The sequence below is a fragment of the Punica granatum genome, chromosome 1 (assembly GCF_007655135.1).
Source record: "Punica granatum isolate Tunisia-2019 chromosome 1, ASM765513v2, whole genome shotgun sequence".
Classification (NCBI taxonomy): domain Eukaryota; kingdom Viridiplantae; phylum Streptophyta; class Magnoliopsida; order Myrtales; family Lythraceae; genus Punica; species Punica granatum.
Window position 1 is genome coordinate 48,027,229 of NC_045127.1, and position 22,846 is coordinate 48,050,074.

The 22,846-nt window shown below is 40.6% G+C and overlaps 3 protein-coding genes, 1 non-coding gene and 1 pseudogene across 4 annotated transcripts; 2 read left to right on the forward strand and 3 right to left on the reverse strand.

The window, feature by feature from the left end:
- Nucleotides 1-511: 511 nt before the first annotated feature.
- On the reverse strand, nt 512-5,344 carry LOC116207015. The gene is made up of 5 exons (XM_031539864.1): nt 5,340-5,344; nt 1,713-2,583; nt 883-1,670; nt 621-723; nt 512-523 (listed from the first exon to the last, which is right to left on the reverse strand). Exons 1-5 carry the CDS (start codon nt 5,342-5,344, stop codon nt 512-514), a joined length of 1,779 nt encoding a protein of 592 aa, XP_031395724.1.
- Nucleotides 1,960-2,066, forward strand: LOC116193377. Its single transcript, XR_004154286.1, has one exon. It is a non-coding gene; the product is annotated as a small nucleolar RNA R71 (small nucleolar RNA).
- A 779-nt stretch (nt 5,345-6,123) lies between the features above and the next one.
- LOC116192768 (geraniol 8-hydroxylase-like) lies at nt 6,124-10,828 on the reverse strand. The gene is made up of 2 exons (XM_031521408.1): nt 9,896-10,828; nt 6,124-6,926 (listed from the first exon to the last, which is right to left on the reverse strand). Exons 1-2 carry the CDS (start codon nt 10,793-10,795, stop codon nt 6,315-6,317), a joined length of 1,512 nt encoding a protein of 503 aa, XP_031377268.1. The 5' UTR covers nt 10,796-10,828; the 3' UTR covers nt 6,124-6,314.
- Nucleotides 10,829-13,044: 2,216 nt separating this feature from the next.
- On the reverse strand, nt 13,045-16,204 carry LOC116192570 (annotated as a pseudogene).
- A 783-nt stretch (nt 16,205-16,987) lies between these two features.
- Nucleotides 16,988-19,502, forward strand: LOC116199273 (subtilisin-like protease SBT1.7). Its single transcript, XM_031529573.1, has one exon. The coding sequence runs from the start codon at nt 17,028-17,030 to the stop codon at nt 19,275-19,277; it is 2,250 nt and encodes a 749-aa protein (XP_031385433.1). The 5' UTR covers nt 16,988-17,027; the 3' UTR covers nt 19,278-19,502.
- Nucleotides 19,503-22,846: the final 3,344 nt, after the last annotated feature.

Here is a 22,846-nt window from a genome sequence, read left to right on the forward strand (position 1 = left end):
CAAATCAAAGGGCTGATCCCTTTGATATCTGCAATAGTCCATCCTATTGCCTCCTTGTGCTCTCTCAGCACGCTTAGGAGCTGTTGCTCCTGATCACCTGTCAAGGAAGAAGAGATAATTATTGGCAAAGTATCATCTATTCCAAGATAGGCATATTTTAAATGGCTAGGCAATGGTTTAAGTTCTAGCACCGGGGACTGTGTCAAAGATGATACTGGTTTTGTCGCACTAGTGCCCAGCTCCTCATAGTAGCGAGCCTTGATTTCTGATACCTTCTCCACAGATTCTTCCTCATGCTCATCATCATCACTCCAATCGTCCAGATCCCTAAGGACTGATTCCATTGTATCCACACCTGCTTTCTCCTCCACAGACTCAGAGATAAGCTCATCAATAATATCAATGGTGTAACATGATTTGCCATCATCAAATTTCTTTATGGCGTCATAAACATTAAAAGTTATTTGTTCATTCATAACTCTTAAAGTGAGCTTACCTTGTTCCACATCTATTAATGCTTTACCTGTCGCAAGGAACGGTCTGCCAAGGATCATGGGCACCTCTCTGTCCTCCTCTATCTCCAAGACTATGAAGTCGACTGGAAATATGAATTTGTCTACCTTCACCAGGACATTCTCAACAATACCCTTTGGATATTTGATACTCCTGTCAGCAAGTTGCAAGGTAATATGAGTTTTCTTGCATTCTCCAAGTCCAAGTTTCCTGAAAATAGACAGAGGCATTAAATTTATACTTGCACCTGAATCAATAAGAACGTTCTCAAAATGAAAATTCCCTATAGTACAAGGAACAGTGAAACTCCCCTGATCTCTTTGTTTGCGTGGTAAGTTAGGCAAGTCCTTTTGGAGAATCATAGAACACTCTCCTGTAAGCATCACAGGCTCACTCCCATCAAACTTTCTCTTTTTAGTGAGCAGATCCTTCATGAATCTAGCATATGAAGGCATCTGCTGGAGTGCTTCTGCAAATGGAATGTTGATTTGCAGCTTTTTAAAAACATCTAGGAATTTAGCAAATTGGGCGTCCAACTGTTGTTGCTTCAATCTTCCTGGAAAAGGGACAGGAGGAACATACGGTTTCACCCCTAGTGACTTCTGCCTTGGTTCCTCCACCTTTTGCTTACCTTTGTCTTTCTCCGGACTCTCCTCCTGAGTTTGAGCTTTTCTATTGACTATTTCCAATTCCTTGCCACTCCTCAGCATTATAGCATTGACACCCTTGGGGTTCTCTTCAGTGTTGCTGGGTAAAGACCCTGATGGTCTATTACTCAATTGCTGAGAAATCTGACTAATCTGACCCTCTAGGTTTCGAATAGTGGCTTGTTGATTCTGTAGCATGGTGTCAGTCTTTTGCATATAGCTCAACATGAGCTCTTCCATTCTCAACTGACTTTGCTGAGGTGGAGCATTCTGAGCAGGGCCTTGCTTTTGGAATCCAGGTGGCGGTTTAAGTGCATTATTCTCATTCCTCCATGAGAAATTAGGATGATTACGCCACCCGGGATTGTAAGTGTTCGAATAAGGCCCTTGATTACTCCGTTGGAAGTTGTTGACAAAGTTCACTTGCTCTCCATTGGGTGAAGCCGAGGGATTTCCAGACATGCATTCAAGAGTCGAATGTGGTCCTGAACACAACTCACAAAAAGCAACCTGATTAGTATTAAAAGAATGTGCTGAGGTGAGTTTACTTACCTGGGTAGTGAGAGCTGAAATCTGGGTTGTCAAATTAGCAATAGTGTCCATGTCATTGACTGATGCCACTCTTGATTTACTTCTTTCGTTCTGCCAATTATGTGCACTGGAGGCCATCTCTTCTATCAAAGCACTTGCTTCATCATAATTCTTACCCATCAGTGCGCCTCCTGCTGCAGCATCTACTAGAGACCTCAATGTATCATCCAGGCTAAGATAGAAGACCTCAATTAGGAGATTATCTGGCAATCCGTGATGTGGGCACTTTCTGATTGCCTCCTTGAATCTCTCCCATGCCTCATAAAGTGATTCACCATTGAACTTGGTGAAGTTAGTGATTTCGTTCCTCAATCTTGCAGTCCTAGCTGGTGGGAAAAATCTCCTGAGAAACTTAGATGAAAGGTCGGCCCAGGTGGTGATGGACTCTTGTGGCAGTGAATTGAACCAGGCTCTCGCTTTATCCCTAAGCGAGAAAGGAAAAAGCTGTAATCTAATAACATCATCAGTGACATTATTCATCTTTACCGTGTTACAGTATTGGAGGAATCCTGCAATATGCTCATCAGGACTCTCGTTGGGATATCCTCCAAACTGATTTGATTGAACCATCTGGATGAGTGCTGGCTTCAGTTCAAAGTTATTAGCTGGAATAGTGGGCCTTCTGATCGCAGAACCCATAATAGTAGGTACTGCATAGTCTCGAAGTGCTCTGGCAGCACCCTGTATTTGGCGGTTGATGTCATCATCTGCCATCTCAACTACCTGCAATTCTTCCCTTCTTCTGTTCTCTCTTCTCAACCGATGCAAGGTGCGCTCTATCTCAGGATCTAATGGTAGAAGTTCAGCACTTCTACTCCTGCGCATAGAATACCTGCAAAGAGAACAAGAAATAAACACACAGTAAAGTGCGCCTAAATTAACAATAGAACTAAAGGTGGTCTAATATTAAGTTAATCCCCGGCAACGGCGCCAAAAACTTGATCCCTTTGCAAATATATATAAAAATAAGCTCAAATTCTACCAGCAAGTGTACTGGGTCAGATCAAGTAATATAGTGATGAATAGAATGTCGATCCCACAAGGATTAATTAAGTACTAAACGTATATTAGATTCTATTATTATCTAAGCAATCAAATTAAGAGAATTAACTAATTAACTACTAATCAACCTAAATCGTCACAAAGAGCAGAAAGAGAATTGTACGAAAATATATCAATTGAAAGTGGGAAAAACAGAATCCACCCTAGTTTCACTAATCAGATTGCCATCATGTTATATAGACTGATAGCTATGTGATTATTCAAGTGAGTTTATCAAGCCTTTAAAATTAAAGTCTTAAACCTCTAATTAATCAATCAGCTCCCGCATCTCTAATTAATAGTGGACTCTAAATTATAATCATACACCTTCCAGTGCTATGATTGTCTAATGCCCTAAATTAATTATCCCTAATGTCTTAGCGAATAACTAACTAGAAACATTGCATTAATCCCTGGATAATCTCTAATTAAACTAATTAACGCAGCTATCGCATTTAACTAATTAGTCTAATCAAGAATTCCTAACAAACACTATATCAACTCCCGTATCAATAGTGTTTCTAACAATTATAACCAATTAAGAATTAAAATTGAAATTATAGGAATTGCAATCATGAATCATCAACACATCTATTAATCCTATAACATGGCGACAATCATCATATTAGCTACCTAGGGTTTCATCATATTCCCACAAAAGAAGCTTAGAATATCATGGAATTGAAAACACAATTATAATTCCAAGGAGTCATTGCAATAGAATTCATATTCAGCAGTAAACTCAAGATATTGAATCCTAAAACAAAAACCCAACAATTCCTTTAAGGAATTATCTCTTCCACAATTCTTCGCTTCAAATCAATTGATCCAGGTGACGGCTCCAGACAAGACCCTCTCCAAAAACTCTCTAGGTTAAAAGAATGGTGAAAGATGGCTCCCCCCCTAGGGTTTCCTAATCTTGTTATGAGGAGTATTTATATCCACAACAAAAAAAAGATTTCCGAAATATATATGCTGGCTCCAAATTGCGCAAAACTCCTCAATATTGCTCGTAATTCCATCTAAGTCCTCAAAGACCTACAATATCAAATTACACATAATTAAGCACCGACTTCTTATAATTTCTATAAAATTAATAATAATTTAACATGAATTGCACAATAAAATATGAGTATAATATGCCCTTATCACCCCACCCCCCGAATTGCCAAAAACGGCGTCAATTGTATTCCTTGCCCACCCGCCGTAACACGACATCGTTCACCCGCTCCCCCTGCCACACCTGCCAAAAAAAAATTGTGAAACGACGTTGTCCCCCCTAAAACCCTCAACCACAAAAACGATGCGTTTAGAAGCCCCCTTAATAGCCTATTGCCCGAAATCCCCAATTTGCCAATTACAAGCCATAATTGCAAATTGGCACCCCCAAATTTGAAACCCTAACTCCAATTACAAATCTAGTGTAGAGGAAGGAAGAGGTTTTGAGGCTGGGCACTCGAACTACAGTTCAATCGTAGGGGAAGGAAGAAGTTTGAGGCTGGCTACTCCAATTACAGTGGAAGAAAGAAGTTCTAGGCTTTGGAGAAAGAAGTTCGAGGCTGGACACTCGAATTATAATTCAATCGAAGAGGAAGAAAGAAGTTCCATGTGAGGGAAAGAAGCCTTAATCACTTGCCACTCCAATTACAATTTAATTGCAGAGGAAAGAGATGAACAAAGATCGTAAATTGAGCTTGACCTGCCATTCCAATTGCAAATCGAGCATCTCGAGTTGGGTCGATTCTTTGTTATTGTGGACAAATAGCACGTCAGATGATCTCGAAGACCATTGCAAATCCTGATCAACCATTTTACAGGTGTCCTTTATGGAATGATGAAGCTCATACCTGTGGGTATTTTGAGTGGGAAGACCAACTTCTTAACACTTCTTCAGTTGAAGACCAACTTCAGAGGAATGAGATGTTGCTAAAAAGAAGGATTGTGGAATGTGAGTTTCAACTAAAGAAGCTGGCTGGGCAGTGATGGATTGTGACAATTATAATGGGTGAGTTGTTTATGAGGATTACTGTGTTATGAGCTTGTGAGGCTCGACTGAGCTTGTTGGTTGTGAGGATTACTGAGGGTTGGTTCTGAGCTTTTTGCTTATTGGATTGTGGGTTGTTTTTGTTAGCTGGGATATGTTGGATTGCTGTGGTTTGTTTTAGAGCAATGAGTTGGAAGTTTTTGCAAGTTGTTATCCAACTCAGCCCTATGTATGGAACTTTGCAAATTGGTATGTATTGTTGTTGCTAATGAAATTCATTTGCCAAGTTCTTGTCCATTTGTCATTCTCCATCTCCATCTGTATTGTCTATTGAAATATATTGTAATTTGCTGTCCATCTCCATCTCGGGAACCAACCAGAAGATCTTCTGCACTTCTAACCCGGGAACCAACCAAAAGATCTTCTTTGGTTTTTTTATATCCATGCTTAACATATAAGTCCTCAATTTCTGGATATGATACTCTATCAATATTTATCCCCTCTCCCCCATACATCAATTTCTCCACCAACATATTGCATACGAGGTTCAGGCACTAACTCACCCCATGGTGAAAAATCTATGTGATATGTCATCATCCATTATTTGTACATGTATTAAAAAAATCACTATTGTTCTGAACCAAAAGCAGTGAACCACAAAATGGACTACAAGAAGGGACCACAAATAAAAAGGGACAACAATAACCAAGAAGGGACAACAACCAAGAGCAGTGAACAACGAAAGGGACGACAAGAACGGACCACGAAGAAAAGGGGTAAAAGGCTGCGATTAGGAACCAAAAGCATACAACAAATTGGAAGTTTCTAACTGCAATTCGACAACATTTGCTTCACAAACAGTATGGGACAACAACCAAAGTCGCCTTTTCGCCATTCCCAAATATTCCAATTGCGATTCAACAACAAAAATTGAAAAGGGAAGGGAATCTTAACCGGCTGATGCTAAGGAACGGAATGCAATCACCCAAAATTGCTTAGATCAAATAGATTGCTGCCACAATTGAAATTTTTGCCTCTTCAATGTGCGAAATAACAGATCTTCTTTGCCCAATTTGAACAAACCGAAATCAAATTGTATAACGATTACAACATTTGGGGATCTTTGTTTGACCTAAAACCCTAAACGACAACATCTGTGTGTGACTTTTATTAATTAAGCAAACTGTTTAGCACCAAGGCTTGAGAAACAAACGGATTAAGGCACTAGGTCTGAACCCGAAATGCTGTTTGGTCAACTGAAGGAACTTTATAAATATATAAACAACCTTTAGATCTTGAGATTCCGATACTATGAACCACAGAGAAGCAATAAAACACCTCAATCGATACATGGTGCTGCCAAAAGTTCCGAGGGCAAGTTCAATTTTATTCATAACGGAGAAGTACATGAGTTTTGCCACTTTTAATAGCGATAAATGAAATCCCTCTCTATGGTTTATTACTAGGACGTTGTAAGAGCCCCTATCCTCCGGGTTATATGCACTAACTAGATCACGTAGCAAACATTGGTTTTGGATTCACAGAGGCACGGGCACAGCTCGAAGAGGATGAGCCATTCGCAAGGTCATGCCAAAAGCCTCCTCCATGTTCATGTCCTCAGGTTTCATCCCATTTTCGAGCTTCCAGTCAAAGCAATTCACGAGGGAGCCCAGCATTAAGTGCAACATTCTCATGGCCAATGGCAAACCTGGGCATATTCGACGGCCTGCCCCGAAAGGAATGAGCTCGAAATTCTGCCCCTTAACATCAATTCCCGAGTTGGGCCCCAAGAACCTTTCTGGCATGAATGCGTCCGGGTCCTCCCACGAGCTCGTGTCCCGACCTATGGCCCAAACATTGACGAGAACCTGCACGCCCTTGGGTATGGTGAAGCCGCAGAATTCAGTCTCCACCTTGGCCTTGTGAGGCACCAGCAAGGGGACGGTCGGGTGCAGTCTGAAGGTTTCTTTGATTTCTGCCTGCAGGTATGGTAGTTGCGGGATATCAGATTCTTTCAGGGGGTTACCCCTGCCAATTATCTGCTCGAGCTCGGCTTTTGCTCTCGATAACTTATCTGGATTGTGGAGAAGCTCCGCCATCACCCATTCTAACGTGGTCGAAGTGGTATCTGTACCAGCGGCAAACAAGTCCTGCGTATTACATTAATCAACTTCAGTAAGACCAATCAAGGTAAATAAATTTTCTAGCTAGTCTATACAAAATATAAAGGAGTGGATTGGCCTCACTCTCTCTCTCTCTCCCCTGGCTAGTCTATACTAAATTTTCTTGCTAGTCTATACTAAATATAAAGGAGTGGATGGTTTAGTCTATACTAAACAATGCACTCTTACTGCAACGTCGCAGTAGGCGGACGTGCATAATTAGTTATGTATTTCCCAAAACTAATTAGGATGGGGAGGTGATATAGTTGAGGAGTCACCGTAAGAAATTTCAGCAATTTGGATTTATGACAAACTATTTCCATTAGAAATTCCATCAAAAATTGGTTTGGAAGTTTTTGGTAGAATTTTCACATAAACATTTGAGAGAATTTGTAAGTAAGATAATTTTTCACAATTTATCAAAGTCTACTGGAAATAGGTTGGAATGTTTTTATCGAAAGATTTTTAAATAAATAAAGATACTTTTCAATAGAACGTTTGCTGAAAATGATAAAAAAAAAACTTCTTCAAATTAAAATTTATAACATAATTTTAGATGAAACTTACGTCAAGAAAAATATAAATTTGATGGAATTTGTGATAGTAATTTAATCGAAAATTTTTAAATAAGATTATTTAAAAGAATACAAAAAGGTCTGTTTAAAAACAAAACAAATTACGTGAAGGGTAAAATAAATAATAAAATTGTAAGTTTAGATAAGAAGTCCTTGCACGTTGGATTACCCATTGGTCTTTTAAAATGGAGCCTATGGATTCGAATTTCATTTGCACAAAATTAATTTTGTTGGACTTGGGCCAAGGTGGCTCGCAGTCGGATTGGTTCATTTCGGACCACTATCTACCCGGTTTGTCTATCATAAAACATAGGGATTTTCGACTATTTTTAAAATTAAAAAAATCAGGCTTTTACTTGCTAAAGAGTACAATGTAGTTGCTAAAATTTATAATAACAAAAATAACTCAGTTGCACGTCACTTGGCACAGCTCCATAGCTACAGAGCTTGACAGCTAAATAAATATATAGATGAAAAATATATTTAGTTGTTAAAAATGATTTTTGAGAAACTAAAGAGAATTACTTAGTTGCTAATTTACTATTATGTTGTAGTGTTGAATTGCTATTGGTTAATATTAGAGCAATTTACGAGCAACTACTCATTGTATTTACCGAAAAATTCGCATAAAAGGTTGTATCCACTTAGTGGACAAGCTTATCATTTTATAGGAATTATAGAAAAAATACGAAAGTCATTCCTTTTAAAACAAAGACAGAACTAATCTCATGCATTTTAATAAATGGTTCTCAAATATGCTTTTTGCAACATAGAGTGCACATATTATTGTATATTACGAATAATTATGAAATTGATCGTATTACGAATAATTACACAATTTTGAAAGATAGATGTGTAACTCTTCTTACTACATTAGATAAGAAAAGATAATCACATATAATAAGAAAATGAATTGGAATTCTTATTTCACTAATATATAGTGTTTGCGTGCAACGCACGCGCCTGTCTACTAGTATTTGGAAAAAACTACAATCAAGTGATATAAGTCCTTAATAAATTAAATATTGAGAGAACTTTATTTTTTAGTGAACCAATCTGACTTCAAATTTAGATTAGTATATATTGAACTTCTAAATACCAAATGGTGCAGAATGAAAACATGAAATACTTTTCAGAGATATTTGTCAATATAATCCTCTTCACTGCGTGGACACTGGAACAACTATGAAGAGAGTCTACACGAGGAATTGGATCAAGTGGGGGCTACCTACATGAACATCAAGATTAGAACGACTAAATTTTTGTTTTTCCTTTGGAAATCATAGGATAGTATATTTTGCTTTCAAAATATATATATGTATTTATTGAAATTGATATAGACAAGAATACAAAATTAAATATATAAAAATTACAAAAGGCCATTGGGAGGACATGTAAATCACGCGATTACTAGGTTACAATTATCCAAAATTTTACTATTCCTCTTTGCTTCTTGCTCCGCGCACCGGCCTCATCTTCGACATGCTGCATCGTACCTCCACAACTCACAAGCTTTAGCTTCACCACTTGTGCTTTTCAACTCTATAAAGCATCAAGTAATGAGGCTAAAGCTTTTGAGAGGTAAGAGGTATGGCAGAATGAGCAAGGCGCAGACGGCTCAAGCGTGGCAAAGCAAGAGCATTTAAAATTAACATGGAACGCGCTTGCATGAAATTATAATAATTTATTACGTGAAATATTATAAATATAGATTCTTTTCGGATGTTTAACAGAATTATGAGGAAGTTTTTTAAAATAAATATTTGTGAAAAAGTTAAAAGAACTTAGAAGAAGAAGTGATACAGAAGAAAAAATTTTGAATAGATAAAGAAAAAAGTCGATTAATCAATAACTCATTGCCACATATCAAATAAGAGCGAGTTCCACCATAAACTATCTTTTGCCTTTGAGTATATAGACCTTTTTTTTCCGCATAGAATAGTAATATATACCGATAGGGATAGGAAATGATCAGCAAGGACCCAAAGATAAAGAAAGTTATATTGAATAAATATATAAATAACCTGAACACAAATTTTCTTTTTCTTGATATGTACCATGATATCCAATTTTGCCCATTGAAGGGCAAAATTCTCAAGAGCGCAGAATTTCAAAATAAAGTTAAAACTTTTGATAAAGGATGTGTTACTTTAAATATACTCGAAAGAATTACATTATTTAATTTGCAACCGAGCAACCATCAATCACTTGCCTTCTTTCTTTCTACCAAATTATAATCACTTGCTAGGTTGATTTTGTTTATTAATGCCCCTACTTCAATTTATATCAGAAAAAAAAGGGAAAAAAGCTTGTCTTTAAGTATACTGAGAAGGTAGAACGAAACAGTAAGGGAAACAAGTAAGGGGAAATGTTATTAAGTACCAAAAGCAGAAACTTGATATGGTCCATGCTAATCCCTTCATTGTCGTCTTCATTAATATCAAGTAGAGAATCCAAAACATCATTGGTCCTTGTAGGATCAGCTGATTTCCCCCTTAACTGCAACCTCTTCTTGATTAGGCCATCAAATATATCGAGCATCTGCCCAAAATAGACGGCCAAATGACGCCTCCGGCCGTTGGGGTCAATCAGCTTGAGCACAGGGAAATAATCGGCGAGGTTCGGTTTCCCGACCTCGACCATCAAGTTCCATACGATATCCCTGAATTCCTTGCCACCATCATCGGAGCCGGGGTTTGCAAGGTCCAGAGAGAAGAACGTGTTCGATAAGAAGTTTAGTGAGGTCCTGAAGCCGGTCTCGCCTATTTCCACTGGCTCTCCAGCATGGGCTCTCTTGCGCACCAGGGCAAGGACCTCGTCCACCTTCTGGCGGCGGAGTGGCTGGGTGGTATCAAGCTTCCTAGTGGCAAAAATGTGCGAGCTCATTATCCTCCTTAGGGACCTCCACAGCGGTGATACAGGAAGCCACCCAACGCTTAGTCGGTCATGGTCATAGGGTGTGACGGCGTCAGGAATCGTTCGGCTGGAGAAGGCCAGGTCATGGGTCTGGAGGGCTTCTCGAGCCTCTTGAGCCGAGGAGATGACCACCGTGGTGATGCGGCCCAGTTGTAGGGTCATGATGGGGCCATAGGTCTTGGCAAGCTCCGCGAACAACTTGTCGGGCCTATCACCAAGCTGGAGGAGGTTGCCCACGATGGGAAGCGGCCATGGGCCCGGAGGCAGCCTCTTACGGCTTGGTTTGCCTCTGTTTGCGATGAAACATAGGGCTTGGAAGAGACCCCATGAAAGGTAAAGGCACAAAAGCAAGACTAAGAAATCCATCCCTTTCTCTCACTCTTTTTGAGATACACATATATTGGATATGCTACCACGGGGCACTTTATATATAAGCTATAAGAACATCTGAAAATTGCCTGGGTTGAACCGTAACACGTACCAGTATATCTTTTAGGTGAAATCATAAGAATTCTCAATTTATTAACTGAAATAAGTTTGAATGTGGACTTAGTCTTAACTGTGAATTACTTTCTATAAATTTTGAATTTTTATACTGCAAATAAAGTGTATATATATACATAAATATATATATATAATGTGAGTTCAATTAATCATTGAGCCAATATTCTCGCAGTTAAATACGTGCCTAAACCTTTAGGAAATTTACCAAACTTTTATGATCACTTACAATAATATTGTTATAACCTTTTTGTTTTTTAATCGCGTAAAAAGGAACCAGTTCATATCATTCTAAGATGAAATAATTACCATTGTCCATGCTCTATTTTTCATTTAAAGAAATTATCTCCCTCACACAAAGTTCCCTCCCTCTCCTCTCGAGTCCTCTCTCGTTTCCCATTTATCAGTCAGTTTCACCTTTCTTTAACTCAACTATATACCATTTTAACTCAAATAAAGAATATTTCACGTCCAGCAAAAAGAAAAATATATATATAAGAGAATGTAGAGGTTTTAATATCGTCTCGTGATAAAACTATCAAACTTCTTTATTAACTATTAGAATTTTTATTTTATTATACTAAACTTATGATCTCTCGTGTAACCAATATATATATATATATATATATATGTCATGAGAAGAAAGGCTTTAATCTATTATAATTTTAATTCGAAATAAGAGGTTTCAAATTCAATTCTTGTCGGTATCACTGATCACGCCTCTTCTTTTGCTTTCCCATATCCTTCTGAGGATCATGATTATATCTTATAACCCAATATCTACATACAGTTGTAGGTTGTCTATATGTTATTGTCCAATATGTACATTTTTTTTCCTAACTAAAGCTCAAGCCCTTTTACTTGTCAGAAGCACCTTTTTTTGTCATAAAAAAATAATAATAAAGGTGCAATTGATATATGATTATGAATGTGAATTTATGAGTATTAGTTCATATAGTCTTCTCCAATACATCTAGATGCGTGTTCAAGGAAAGTATGGCATGTTCTGACATCTAACTGTTTTGACATTTTAATATTTCACATGCGCATTGGGCTGCTGCCATGCCATCCATTCAAATCATACATTGCACGGGCATGACGAGACATATTTTCTCGGCAAGCCTTTCAAAGGGTCGATATCAAGTATAAGACATTGCACAGGCGTGATGTCACAATAATAGCTATTGCCGGTACATGAACCAGTTGCAAAGATTCACTAGCCTTTCACTGCCTATATCTACCGGTCTGACTAGAAAAGTCAGTCGTACTGCATAAAGTGAAGAGGGGGGCCGCCGTGGAATAATTGGAGCAACTTGGGCCTGCTTAGAGTCGCTATCGTAGTGTAGAAGGAGAACGAGGAGAACTGGACTACGCTGAAGAGTCGCTCAGACTAGCATCAGCCCAAGTCCAAAGCCAAGTGAAGAGGTCTATTCCCCCGATATTGTTCGAGCGCATTGCTCAATGGTCATCTGTTAGTTCGACTCGTGAACTCTTGTTCCAATGTTTATATCGCCGACACAATCGTCATTTGCGAATAAAAGAGAACAGATAAGGGAGTACAAAGAGGAGGGGATCAATCTATTTCTCAAAAACATTCTGGTAGATCTCAAAGATAAAGATCCAAGAAGACATAGGAGTCTTCATTTTCGCCTGTCTGCCATAAGTCTTCATTTTCGCCTGTCTGCCATCTTATGTTATTCAAACGTCTTTTCCAATGTCCCTTTCCTTACTGATGATATGTATCAATTCCTGCAAGAGAGGTTCAAGAAACATAGGAATTATTGTCCAGGAAAATTTTACCTCAGCTGTTAACAATGGCATGTGCGTCAATAGATGGAAGCTCAAACTTGTTCTCTTAAGTATGCAATAGTTAGCACATAAATCTTATTGTCATGATGAAAACAGTCATGCTCGCCAACATCTTTTAATCAGGTGAAGGCCCTACATGAGCAACCAGCAGCCTTAAGATCCGATACTATGAACTAGAGAAGAAAAGCTCTTCAATCAGTGTATAGTGTTGCCAATAATTTCAAGCATACACGGCTCACAAATTAGTTGTACAAATCAGATGACAAAACGTGAAAATTCTGCCATTTTCAATAGGGCTAGAGGAATCAAACCTTTGCAGTGAAAAAATCATTACTGCTGGACTCCCATATGATTGTTCCATCACACGTGCAGAGCTTCTTGTAGTTCTCACCTACACCGGCACTTCTTGCTATTACAGCAGCTTCAATGCCTGCCTCCGACTTATCTCCAGTTTGGTACAGAACTACCGACCGCCCAATCAGATCAGTGACCCTCAGATTCTTTTTTACACCCGAGAAGAAGGCGTCGCCCTTCTTGTCAGCTTCCAATGTTCCCAATGCAAAAGACATTTTAAAAGGGAAAACACACTGTCATAAACTCCAACTGAGGAAGTTGAAAAATGAAATAACTCCACTCCAAGCAAGAAAATTAATCAATTGGAAATGCGTCTCACAGATTATCCACATAGGTCATTAACAGGGAGAACCAACTAACTAAAACCGGCCACAAGCTGCCAAAGCTTCGTATTCATCCTAAAAGGGGTTCAAATAATCCTGAGCTCAGATGTTCGGGCTAATGCAGTTCCGGACATACAATGGTGACCAATCTGGTCCATCTACTCTATCTTCATGGGTTGTCCTAGTGCCTCTGTTGACATCGCAGTGGATACATATGCAGTGTAATTCAAATAGATAAATCGTAATTTAGCCAAAGGAATGCCAGAGCAGAACCCAATGGCCAGTTTTTCTTCCCTAATTCAAGATCACGAATGTTATTCTCCTTTCTATTCTAATTAGATGGGGCAATTCAGATTTTTTTTTGTCTGTTTCAGAGTTGAGGGTCTACTTTTCCTTTACTCACATGGGCCTTGTTCGGCCGCATGCTAAGTGGCACCACCTTGGCTTCAAACATCACTAAAAGATGTGTCACATGTCCAATGTGGCAGCAAAGGAACTGAATTAGCCCAAAAAGTAGTATGGGGATCAAATCAGCAATAAACAGAGAGTATTGGAAAGCCTGACTCCCAACATCTATTCATCAAAACAATTACTGCGACGAATGATAAGATTATTCCCCACCTATGCATGATTTTGAGAGAAACGCTAATCATTATTATATGGAAATCCAAAAACAGTTTCATATGCGTCAGATGTTAGTAGGAGCATAATTTGCAAGCCAACCTTCTCCATGGTCCCTTCAGCCTCAGGATTGAAGACATTCCCAGTGCTAGCTGCGCCTCTCGTCAGATCACCAAACTCATTGATGGACCAACCATGTGTTCCAGGAGAGAGTCCACTAAAGTTGGCCTCAATGCGTGCCAATTCCATGTTCAATTGAGCAAATCGAACTACGCCGAAAATATCAGGGCCTTTGAACTCAGCGACAGCAGCAGAAATTAAGAAATCTGCAACTCGAGACTGCAGATATGTTACTCCCATAAGATTTATCGAACAGTCAAAGAGAGACTGGACTGAGCGACTACAATGTAAACTTATTAAAGAAAAAACAGAGAGAAATATAAATAATGAACGACTACAAGGTAGTGTAGGAAGTTCCAATAGACTAAAGTTCGTACCTTTTTGCCTACTTTAAATCAGCCTATGTTGATTAAAGATTCCTAAAAAAGACTTACTTTTTCTAACTATGAAGCATTCAAACCGAAAAAGCAAACCCTCAGCATCTGCAATATTCCCGTATGGGTTAAAGCTCTTTTTTTAACATAGCCTACATATGATCATCCAATACCCAATTTAACAAAGTGCATCACTGAGCACATATAAATGAAGAAAAAAAAACCTAAAGTTCCATCTGATTATGTCAGAATTTCGAGGTGACATAAAACACACTGCATGATTATCATCTTTGAAATCACTTATGCCCTTAATTCCCATTTGCCAGTTTAGCACCCATATAAGTTCTATACTATAGGTTGCTGCTGAAGCAGTGAAATGATGTCTTCATATTCATGTCATTTCCCGTTCAAGTCATTGAAAAAACAAACTCCTGATCCCAGACAATTCTCAACGTAATCGAAAAGCCAAATGATACTGCATAAACTTAGACACCTGCATTTCACCATCCTAATTAACAAACTCTCTTTATCATTATTTTCACAGCTCAGAATCTCACTGCTTGCAGCCTTTGAGGATATCCAAGTTATCCCTACTTTTGATAGACTACTTCCAATCATGGTATGAGGCATGAGCGTAACTGATGTCCAATCGCTACACAACATTCAAAAAAAGATTGTCTAAATAAGATAGAGCAGCAAACTCACAGATAAATTTGATTACAGACCTTCAGGTACCCCTCGGCCTATCAGACGGGCTTTGCGGCCTGTCCGCTCCAATGCTTCTGTCAGAACTTTCACAGGGGAAGTACCCAAAACTCACACAACCTGATTTGTCAAATCCGCCTCAATGTTCTTCACCCCTGGAAAAAGTTCATCACAGAAAAAGGATCCGATTATTTTTTGAGATTACCTGAAAGGCTTGATTGGAGTTTTAACATAAATTCACTGATTTTCATCACTTACCATCAACAGTCTGCAACTTATTCTTGACCGAGTTAACGCATCCCTCGCACTTCATATCCACCATAAACTCAGTCTGAATCGCAAAACAATACTAATTCAGAATTGACCAATGCCCAATTTCTGCCGAATTAACAAGAACGGACGGAAAACATCATCGGCCCAAGAATTATCTACACCAGTTGTTACTAAATCTACTCAAAAAATTGAAAATTGAAGAAAGACTTACAAATAGCTCCGGCAAAACCCCACCATTCTGCCAATGAAGAATCGAGAAAATCGAACGGTCGTGAGAGCTTAGAAGCTAATCGAGCGCATTAAACTCGCCAATCGAGGCAAAGAGAAGTTGGGTTCCATTAAATACCTGCTGGGGACGAGGGAGCTTCCATGTGCAGAGCTGAGGGAGACTGGGTGAAGCTCTGGACGAGGTGGAAATGGCGGGGGGCCCTTGTTGGGTTCGTGAAAGAGAAAAGATGGGTCTTTGCGAATCGAAATGAATTGGAAGATGGAGATGGAGACGAAGACGAAGAGGAATAGGAAGAAGAGAAGTCAAAGGTTGCAGGGATCGAAGATGCTGCTATGGCAGCAGAGGTGTTGGGTACTGTTCTGAGAAGTGGAAATGCCATTTTCGTTTAACCTTTCCTGCAACTTTTGATGATGAGGAGGAATTTCTAGGTTTAGCTTCTTTGACATTCACCAGAAAATGGAAAATGAAATATGATTATTATTTTTTAGAATATATATATACATTTATACCTTTTCAGTTTGCTACGAAAGGGTTTCAATTAATTCGAGTTTCAGCCTAGTTAAAAGAAAAATAAAATCATATTAATATATAGTTACACAGGTAAGTATATATATTTGTTACTAGAAGAACTTAATACATAGTTACTTCATAATGATTGCCAAGTACATATTCTCCTAGTGAAAATGTTTCCCTCAAAATAATCTAAATAAGGCCAATATCCAATCCAGAACTACTTGTGCTCAAAATTTTGCAAATGAACTTCAAGTCTTCAAACACCATAGTTCCATCTCCTTTTTTTTTTTCCGCCGCAGATAAGAATCATGTAAGGGGAGTATAACAATGAAACTGCGGCTTATCGGTACAACCAGCCCAATTTTTCGTTAGCAACAAGGTCAAGTAACTGATCTGTGTTCCTTTTTTTTTTTCTTTTTTTCTTTTTAACTCCATGACGTAACATAACAATCAGTTATTCAGAAGTTAAAGGTTAACATTTACCCTGCTTATCGGAAAACACGAAGTCTGTTACCAAGTCACTGATGCAAAGTCTTCGGTCGTGTAAATTGCGACAGACAGCCATTGCCGTTAGACAGAATGTCAAATGGAGTCAGCAACAATATTATCCATGGTGGCAACTTCGCGACCCTCCAATCTCTCTTTTTGATTCATACCCAAAACAAGCCTGTCCTAAATTAGCTCATCCTCAATCTGTTGGATCTTCTTCCTTCAATCTCGAATCTGCAATATCTATGTGAGTTTGATGGTAGCACAGAATTCCAGTTTTAGCAATAATGGGGGACAAAAAGTTGGGGAGGTCGCCGACAATGAAGGCGATCTTCCTCCTTAGCCTGGTATTTGCACTCGGTTTCTCCCAGGGTGCTGCTATTTTTGATGAATCCCGTGCAGATGGTGATGGCGTGGAGGATGACTTGTCCACTTACATTATCCATGTCAAAGCACCAGAAGATCAGGTGGCTTCCCTAGTAGATGATCTCGAGTCATGGTACCAGTCATTCTTGCCCCCATCCCTGGTAAGCGAAGTAGATCGCATAGTCTATTCCTATAAGAACGTGATTACAGGCTTTGCAGCGAAGCTCACCCCGCTTGAGGCCAAGGCCCTGGAGTTGATAGAGGGGGTCCTGTTCGCAAACAAGGAGGAAATGCTCCCTCTGCACACGACCTACACGCCCGCTTTCTTGGGCCTGAACCAAAGTGCAGGGCTGTTGAAAGACGGAAATCTTGGTAAGGGCATGATCATCGGAGTTCTGGACTCAGGAATTAATCCCGATCATCCTTCCTTCTCAGATGAAGGTTTACCCCCTCCTCCTGCGAAATGGAAAGGCAGATGTGATTTCAATGAAACCCACTGCAACAACAAGATCATCGGTGCAAGAAATTTTGTCCCCTCCCGTAACGGTAGGCTGCCTTTCGATGAGGAGGGGCATGGAACTCACACTGCAAGCACAGCGGCTGGGAATTTTGTGGAGGGCGCAAACGCATTTGGGATGGCCAATGGAATGGCAGTTGGGATGGCGCCCCTAGCCCACTTGGCTATCTATAGGGTGTGTGCCAATTCTTTATGCCCTGAAACCACCATATTAGCAGGGATCGACGCTGCAGTTTCTGATGGTGTTGACATTCTCTCACTGTCTCTGGGTGCACCGGAGCTCTCATTTATTAGAAGCGGGGTTGCCGTGGGAGCATTCAGGGCAATCCAGAAGGGAATTTTCGTAACCTGCTCAGCCGGGAACCTAGGTCCAATGAGAAAGACATTGTCAAATGAGGCTCCATGGGTTCTGACCGTCGGGGCGAGCACTGTTGATCGGACCATAAGTGCCACTGTCCGGCTTGGGAATGGGGCCGAGTACCAAGGCCAGTCTATCTTCCAGCCACAGGACTTCTCCTCGAGAGCCCTGCCACTAGTTTATGCAGGCGCAAACGGGGACTCTTCCTCGGCACGATGTTATCCTGGGTCATTGAGAAACTCCGATGTAAATGGTAAGGTAGTCCTTTGTGAGAGAGGCAAGACAGGGAGAGTCGAGAAGGGGCAAGTAGTGAAGGATGCCGGCGGCACTGCAATGATCCTAATGAACGACTGGTCTAATGGTTACAGCACCTATGCAGACCCACATGTTCTTCCAGCAACACATGTAAGCTTTCACGCAGGTTTAAAGATCCAAGCCTACATTAACTCGACACTGAATCCAACTGCCACGATCCTATTTGAGGGAACGATCATTGGGAACTCTTCGGCTCCAGCAGTGGCCTCTTTCTCATCGAGGGGTCCAAACAAAATTAGCCCTGGGATCCTGAAACCTGATATTATCGGCCCAGGAGTGAACATCCTAGCTGCATGGCCAATTCCAAACTTCAAGGTCGAATCCGGTACCTCAATGTCTTGCCCTCACTTGAGCGGAATTGCTGCTTTGCTCAAAAGCGCGCACCCTGACTGGTCCCCTGCTGTGATCAAATCAGCGATCATGACTACTGCCGATATCCTAACCCATGACAAGAAACCAATCCTGGATAAAGACCTGCGTCCTGCAAACTACTTCGCCACAGGCGCGGGCCACGTTGCCCCAGCCAGAGCAAACCACCCGGGCCTCATTTACGACATCATGCCAGACGACTATATCCCCTACTTGTGCGGATTGGGATATAAGGATGCTGAAGTTTCAGTCATAGCTCATAGAAACGTTGTGTGCTCACAAGTACCGAGCATACCCGAGGCGCAGTTGAACTATCCTTCCTTCAGTATAGTTTTTGGCCTCAGCCCGCAAAATTATACGAGGACGGTAACAAATGTGGGGCCTGCTAACTCATCCTACACATGTAAGATTCATGCTCCAGCTGGAGTCGATGTCAATGTGAGCCCAAGTGTGATGACATTCTCGGGGACACACCAGATGGCTACATATACCGTGACATTTAGCAAGAAGCCAGGCTCGAGCAATGTGAATCAATACTCCCACGGATCATTGTTATGGGTGTTGAATCGGCGGCATTTCGCCAGAAGCCCGATTGCAGTCAGATTTCAATGATTGCAATTGTCATCTGAGCTTTAAGAGAAATCCAATTTCTATGGCTCTGAAGTTGAACATAGGTTTTGTATTCGGATAATACTTTTAATTTTTTTTTCTTCTTTAATATATTCTCTGTCTAGTTATCAGGTGTTTTCTTTTTTCTCCTTGCCTGATTTAAGCACAGCATTTCATTCAAGACAGCTCTTCACGGTCTTTAAACCTTGTCCAAGTCTAAGGAAGGGATTCTAGTACAGTGCAAAGGATGCCGTTTGGGAACCAAGAAGTGGAAGTCTCAAGCCTATACAATCTTCAGTTACTTACATTAGTTTGTGGGAATTTCAATTTATCTCAGATAAAGCAAAAGTGATTAATTACTGGAATGGTGTTGGAAAGGCAATCAATCGAATTTGCAAGAGCCGGATCAATTATAGTGTCTCGATCCTTCTTCAACCCGAGCTGGACCAGAGTTTCAGCTAGAAAAAAGATTCAGTGAAAGAGTTCTTAGCAAACATTTACAAAGTAAAATATAATAATCGTCACAAGCAGAACAAAGAATGACTTCGACATGAAAACCCGAGGCAAGCATGGTCTTATATATGCCCAATTTAAAAGCGTACTTTAGTCAGATTTGCTTATCGGGAAATTTCATAAGTCTGCCATTCAATGGCTGAACCCTATTAACAACATCGATCGGAGAAAGTGGACTTTCTAGAGGTCCCATCCAACGAGTTATCGGTGGAGTTTAACAGTCAGTCATAGAATAGTAAAATATGCGTTGCTCCTTCTTAGGCATCATAATGGCCGGGTCAGAGCTCCGGAAGCCGAAAGTTTCTCAATATATCCGGGCTCAATTAATCCCCTACATTGATAATGGAATCGGATCTATCAGCACTCCATTTTCATTCACTGGCTCTAGAGAAGAACAACAATAGCAATAATGACCCTAACCCGAGCTCCGACATAAGATAGCCCGGTGAAACTCGGGTCACTATTCACAGCCGGGTCAGCCATGTCAACCAGACGGTCCTAGGAGCAAGGCACAGAGGATCACGACACGATAAGAATTCAAATCCGATAACTTGACATGATCACAGGAGGAGGGGCAAAATTGTCATTTTGTCATCCATTGAAGGAAAGTATTTTTTTCGGGCATTCACGACTTTTGAAATCATGGCACTTCTTAATTTTACCCTAATTTTACATTTTCACAAAAATTACTCCACGGGACGTTTTCAGGCTGTATGTGCGATAAATTAGACCATCAAAATCCGGAACAAAACTCATGGCTGAAAAATAATTCTTTTCATGATATTGATCCCCTAATTTTTTTGAGCGCAATGGTGGTCCGGGATCATTTTTCAGATAACCGATTGAAAAGACGAGAATTTCAGACCCTGCATGCATCAATTTCGATTTTTTTTTCAAAATTTGAGATAATACTCGGGATTGGAAAACATTTTTATGCATAATATTGATTCTCGAATTTTTTTTATCACAGCGGTGATCCCGAAACATTATTCGGACATCCAATGGAAAAGATTGAATTTCAAAAAGTAATCGGGCAATCACGATCGACGTGCGTCTAAGATTCGATGTCGATTTTTAGTGAGATTCGGTCTCCATCGATGCGAATTGGAATTCTCATAAAGCTAACTATTTTTCGAATTTCTGGATTTCGAAGTGTTCATTCTGTAAATGTGGACGAATCCCAAAAAATCTAATTTTATGGAAGACGCCGGTACGAGAAAGAAAAAAAAAAGAAGAAAAAGAAAAGGAATAACAAAATGGGCCAAGATTTTGACCGTGGTCATCTTCTCCAAGCCCCTTACTCTTTTTTTTTTTTTGCCCTTTCCTCTGTTTCCTGTTCTGAACCCGTGCCTGCAAGTTTCCCCTGCTCCTTCCCGTTTCAGCTCCTATCTGCTGCAACCCACCCGGGCAAGCCTCCCAAGTTCCATTTCCTTCCTTTTCTTGCTCCTTCTCGGCAACAACAACCTGCAGCATTCAGGCCAGCTCACATCTTTCTTTTTTCTGCTTCCTGGTCACGGTAGCAGGGAGGAAAGGAGACCGGTTCCCCTCTCGATGACCAGCTCTCTCTCGGGTACAGAAGAAGGAGGCTTCCTCGCAGCTCAACCCAACTCCCTCAGCTCAACCCGACTCTCTCAGCTCAATCTCTTCCTGAGCTCAACCCGACTCTCCCTCGGCTCCCTCGGCTCGACTTTTTTCTTTATTCCTCAGCTCTCACTCTCATCGGACTCACTTTCTCCCTCAGCTTGATTTCTTTTCCCGCAGCTCAGAGCTCCTAGCAGAGCCGACTCTCGCTCTCACCTTCCCTCTCCCTAGGACTCCTTCTATCTCTCGAAACTCTCTCTCCCTCACGACCTTCCACTTGCTGCTGCCGCTGAGATACCTGCCAACTCCGCGGAGCTCTTCGAGCCATCGTGCTGCCGGTATCCTCCCTCCTCGAGTCGCTGCTGTCACTGGTTCCCGCTGCTTGTGCCTTACAGCTCCGCTCTCGAGCCGCTGTCCACGCCTCCCCGACCTGCTGTTCGGTCCTCCTTGGAGTTCCCAGAGCTTCCCTAGGCTGAGGAGCAGCTGAACTCTCACCCCGAGCTAAGTATCTTGCCTTGTTTATCTTTCCACTCTCACTCTTTTTTGTTTCCTTTCTATTTGCTTGGATTCAATGTCGTGTTCTGCCCTTTGGTTTCTTCGTTGCAGTTCAGTGAGCATTTCTGTTCACTTCTTTGAGCCGTGCCCCTAACCTCCTCACTTGACACGGCTGTTGCTAAGCCTCTACCTGCACCCGAGCTCCTTGTTGTCAAACCTCTGAGCTAAGCCTTCACCCTTGGTTCATTTCCGGTTCTTTCCCATCGTTCCCCTCTTTTTCTGTGGTGCTATCTGTCTCTTTTGTGTTCTTTTTGCTGGTTTCTTATTCTTCTTTTTTGCAGGTCAGAATCCCCCGAGCTCGAGGAGCTCAACCACAGTTGATGTCGCTGTTTCGGTGGCTGCTGCCCCCCTTCCCGTGGCTGTGGTTATCCTAGATGCTCAAGGCTCGGTTCGCGATAAAATTCGATGCTTGCAGGTTCCTCCCAACATTGGCTCGGGAGAGGCACCCAATCCCGAACTTAGTGGCACGTATAGAACTTGCCTCTTCGGTTAATTCGATGTTTGCATGAATGATGTTGACATGAAATACATGTTTTGACCGAGATAACACGAACATGACTAGTATGAACTCGACATAAAAATATTGGGATGTGTAATAAAAAAAAACGATACGAGTACGAGTTGGAATATTTAAAGAATCGGACTTAAAATCGGTTTTTGAGAAGGGAACAAATCCACATGAATTGAATTTCATGTTTACTCGGCTTTAAGGAATAAAATCAATTAAATAAACCAAAACCGGCTTAATTGATCACTCGGGCATAAAACCGACAAATTGGATTTTGTTGTGATTGTGTGTGCCGTGTCCATGTGTTTCGTGATGTTTAAATGCAATTTTTATTAAAACCTCATACAAATCGGTTTAATCATGTAAAGTCGGTTAAAAATTGGATTTAATTTCAAGATGGTCGGGAATTAAAGTT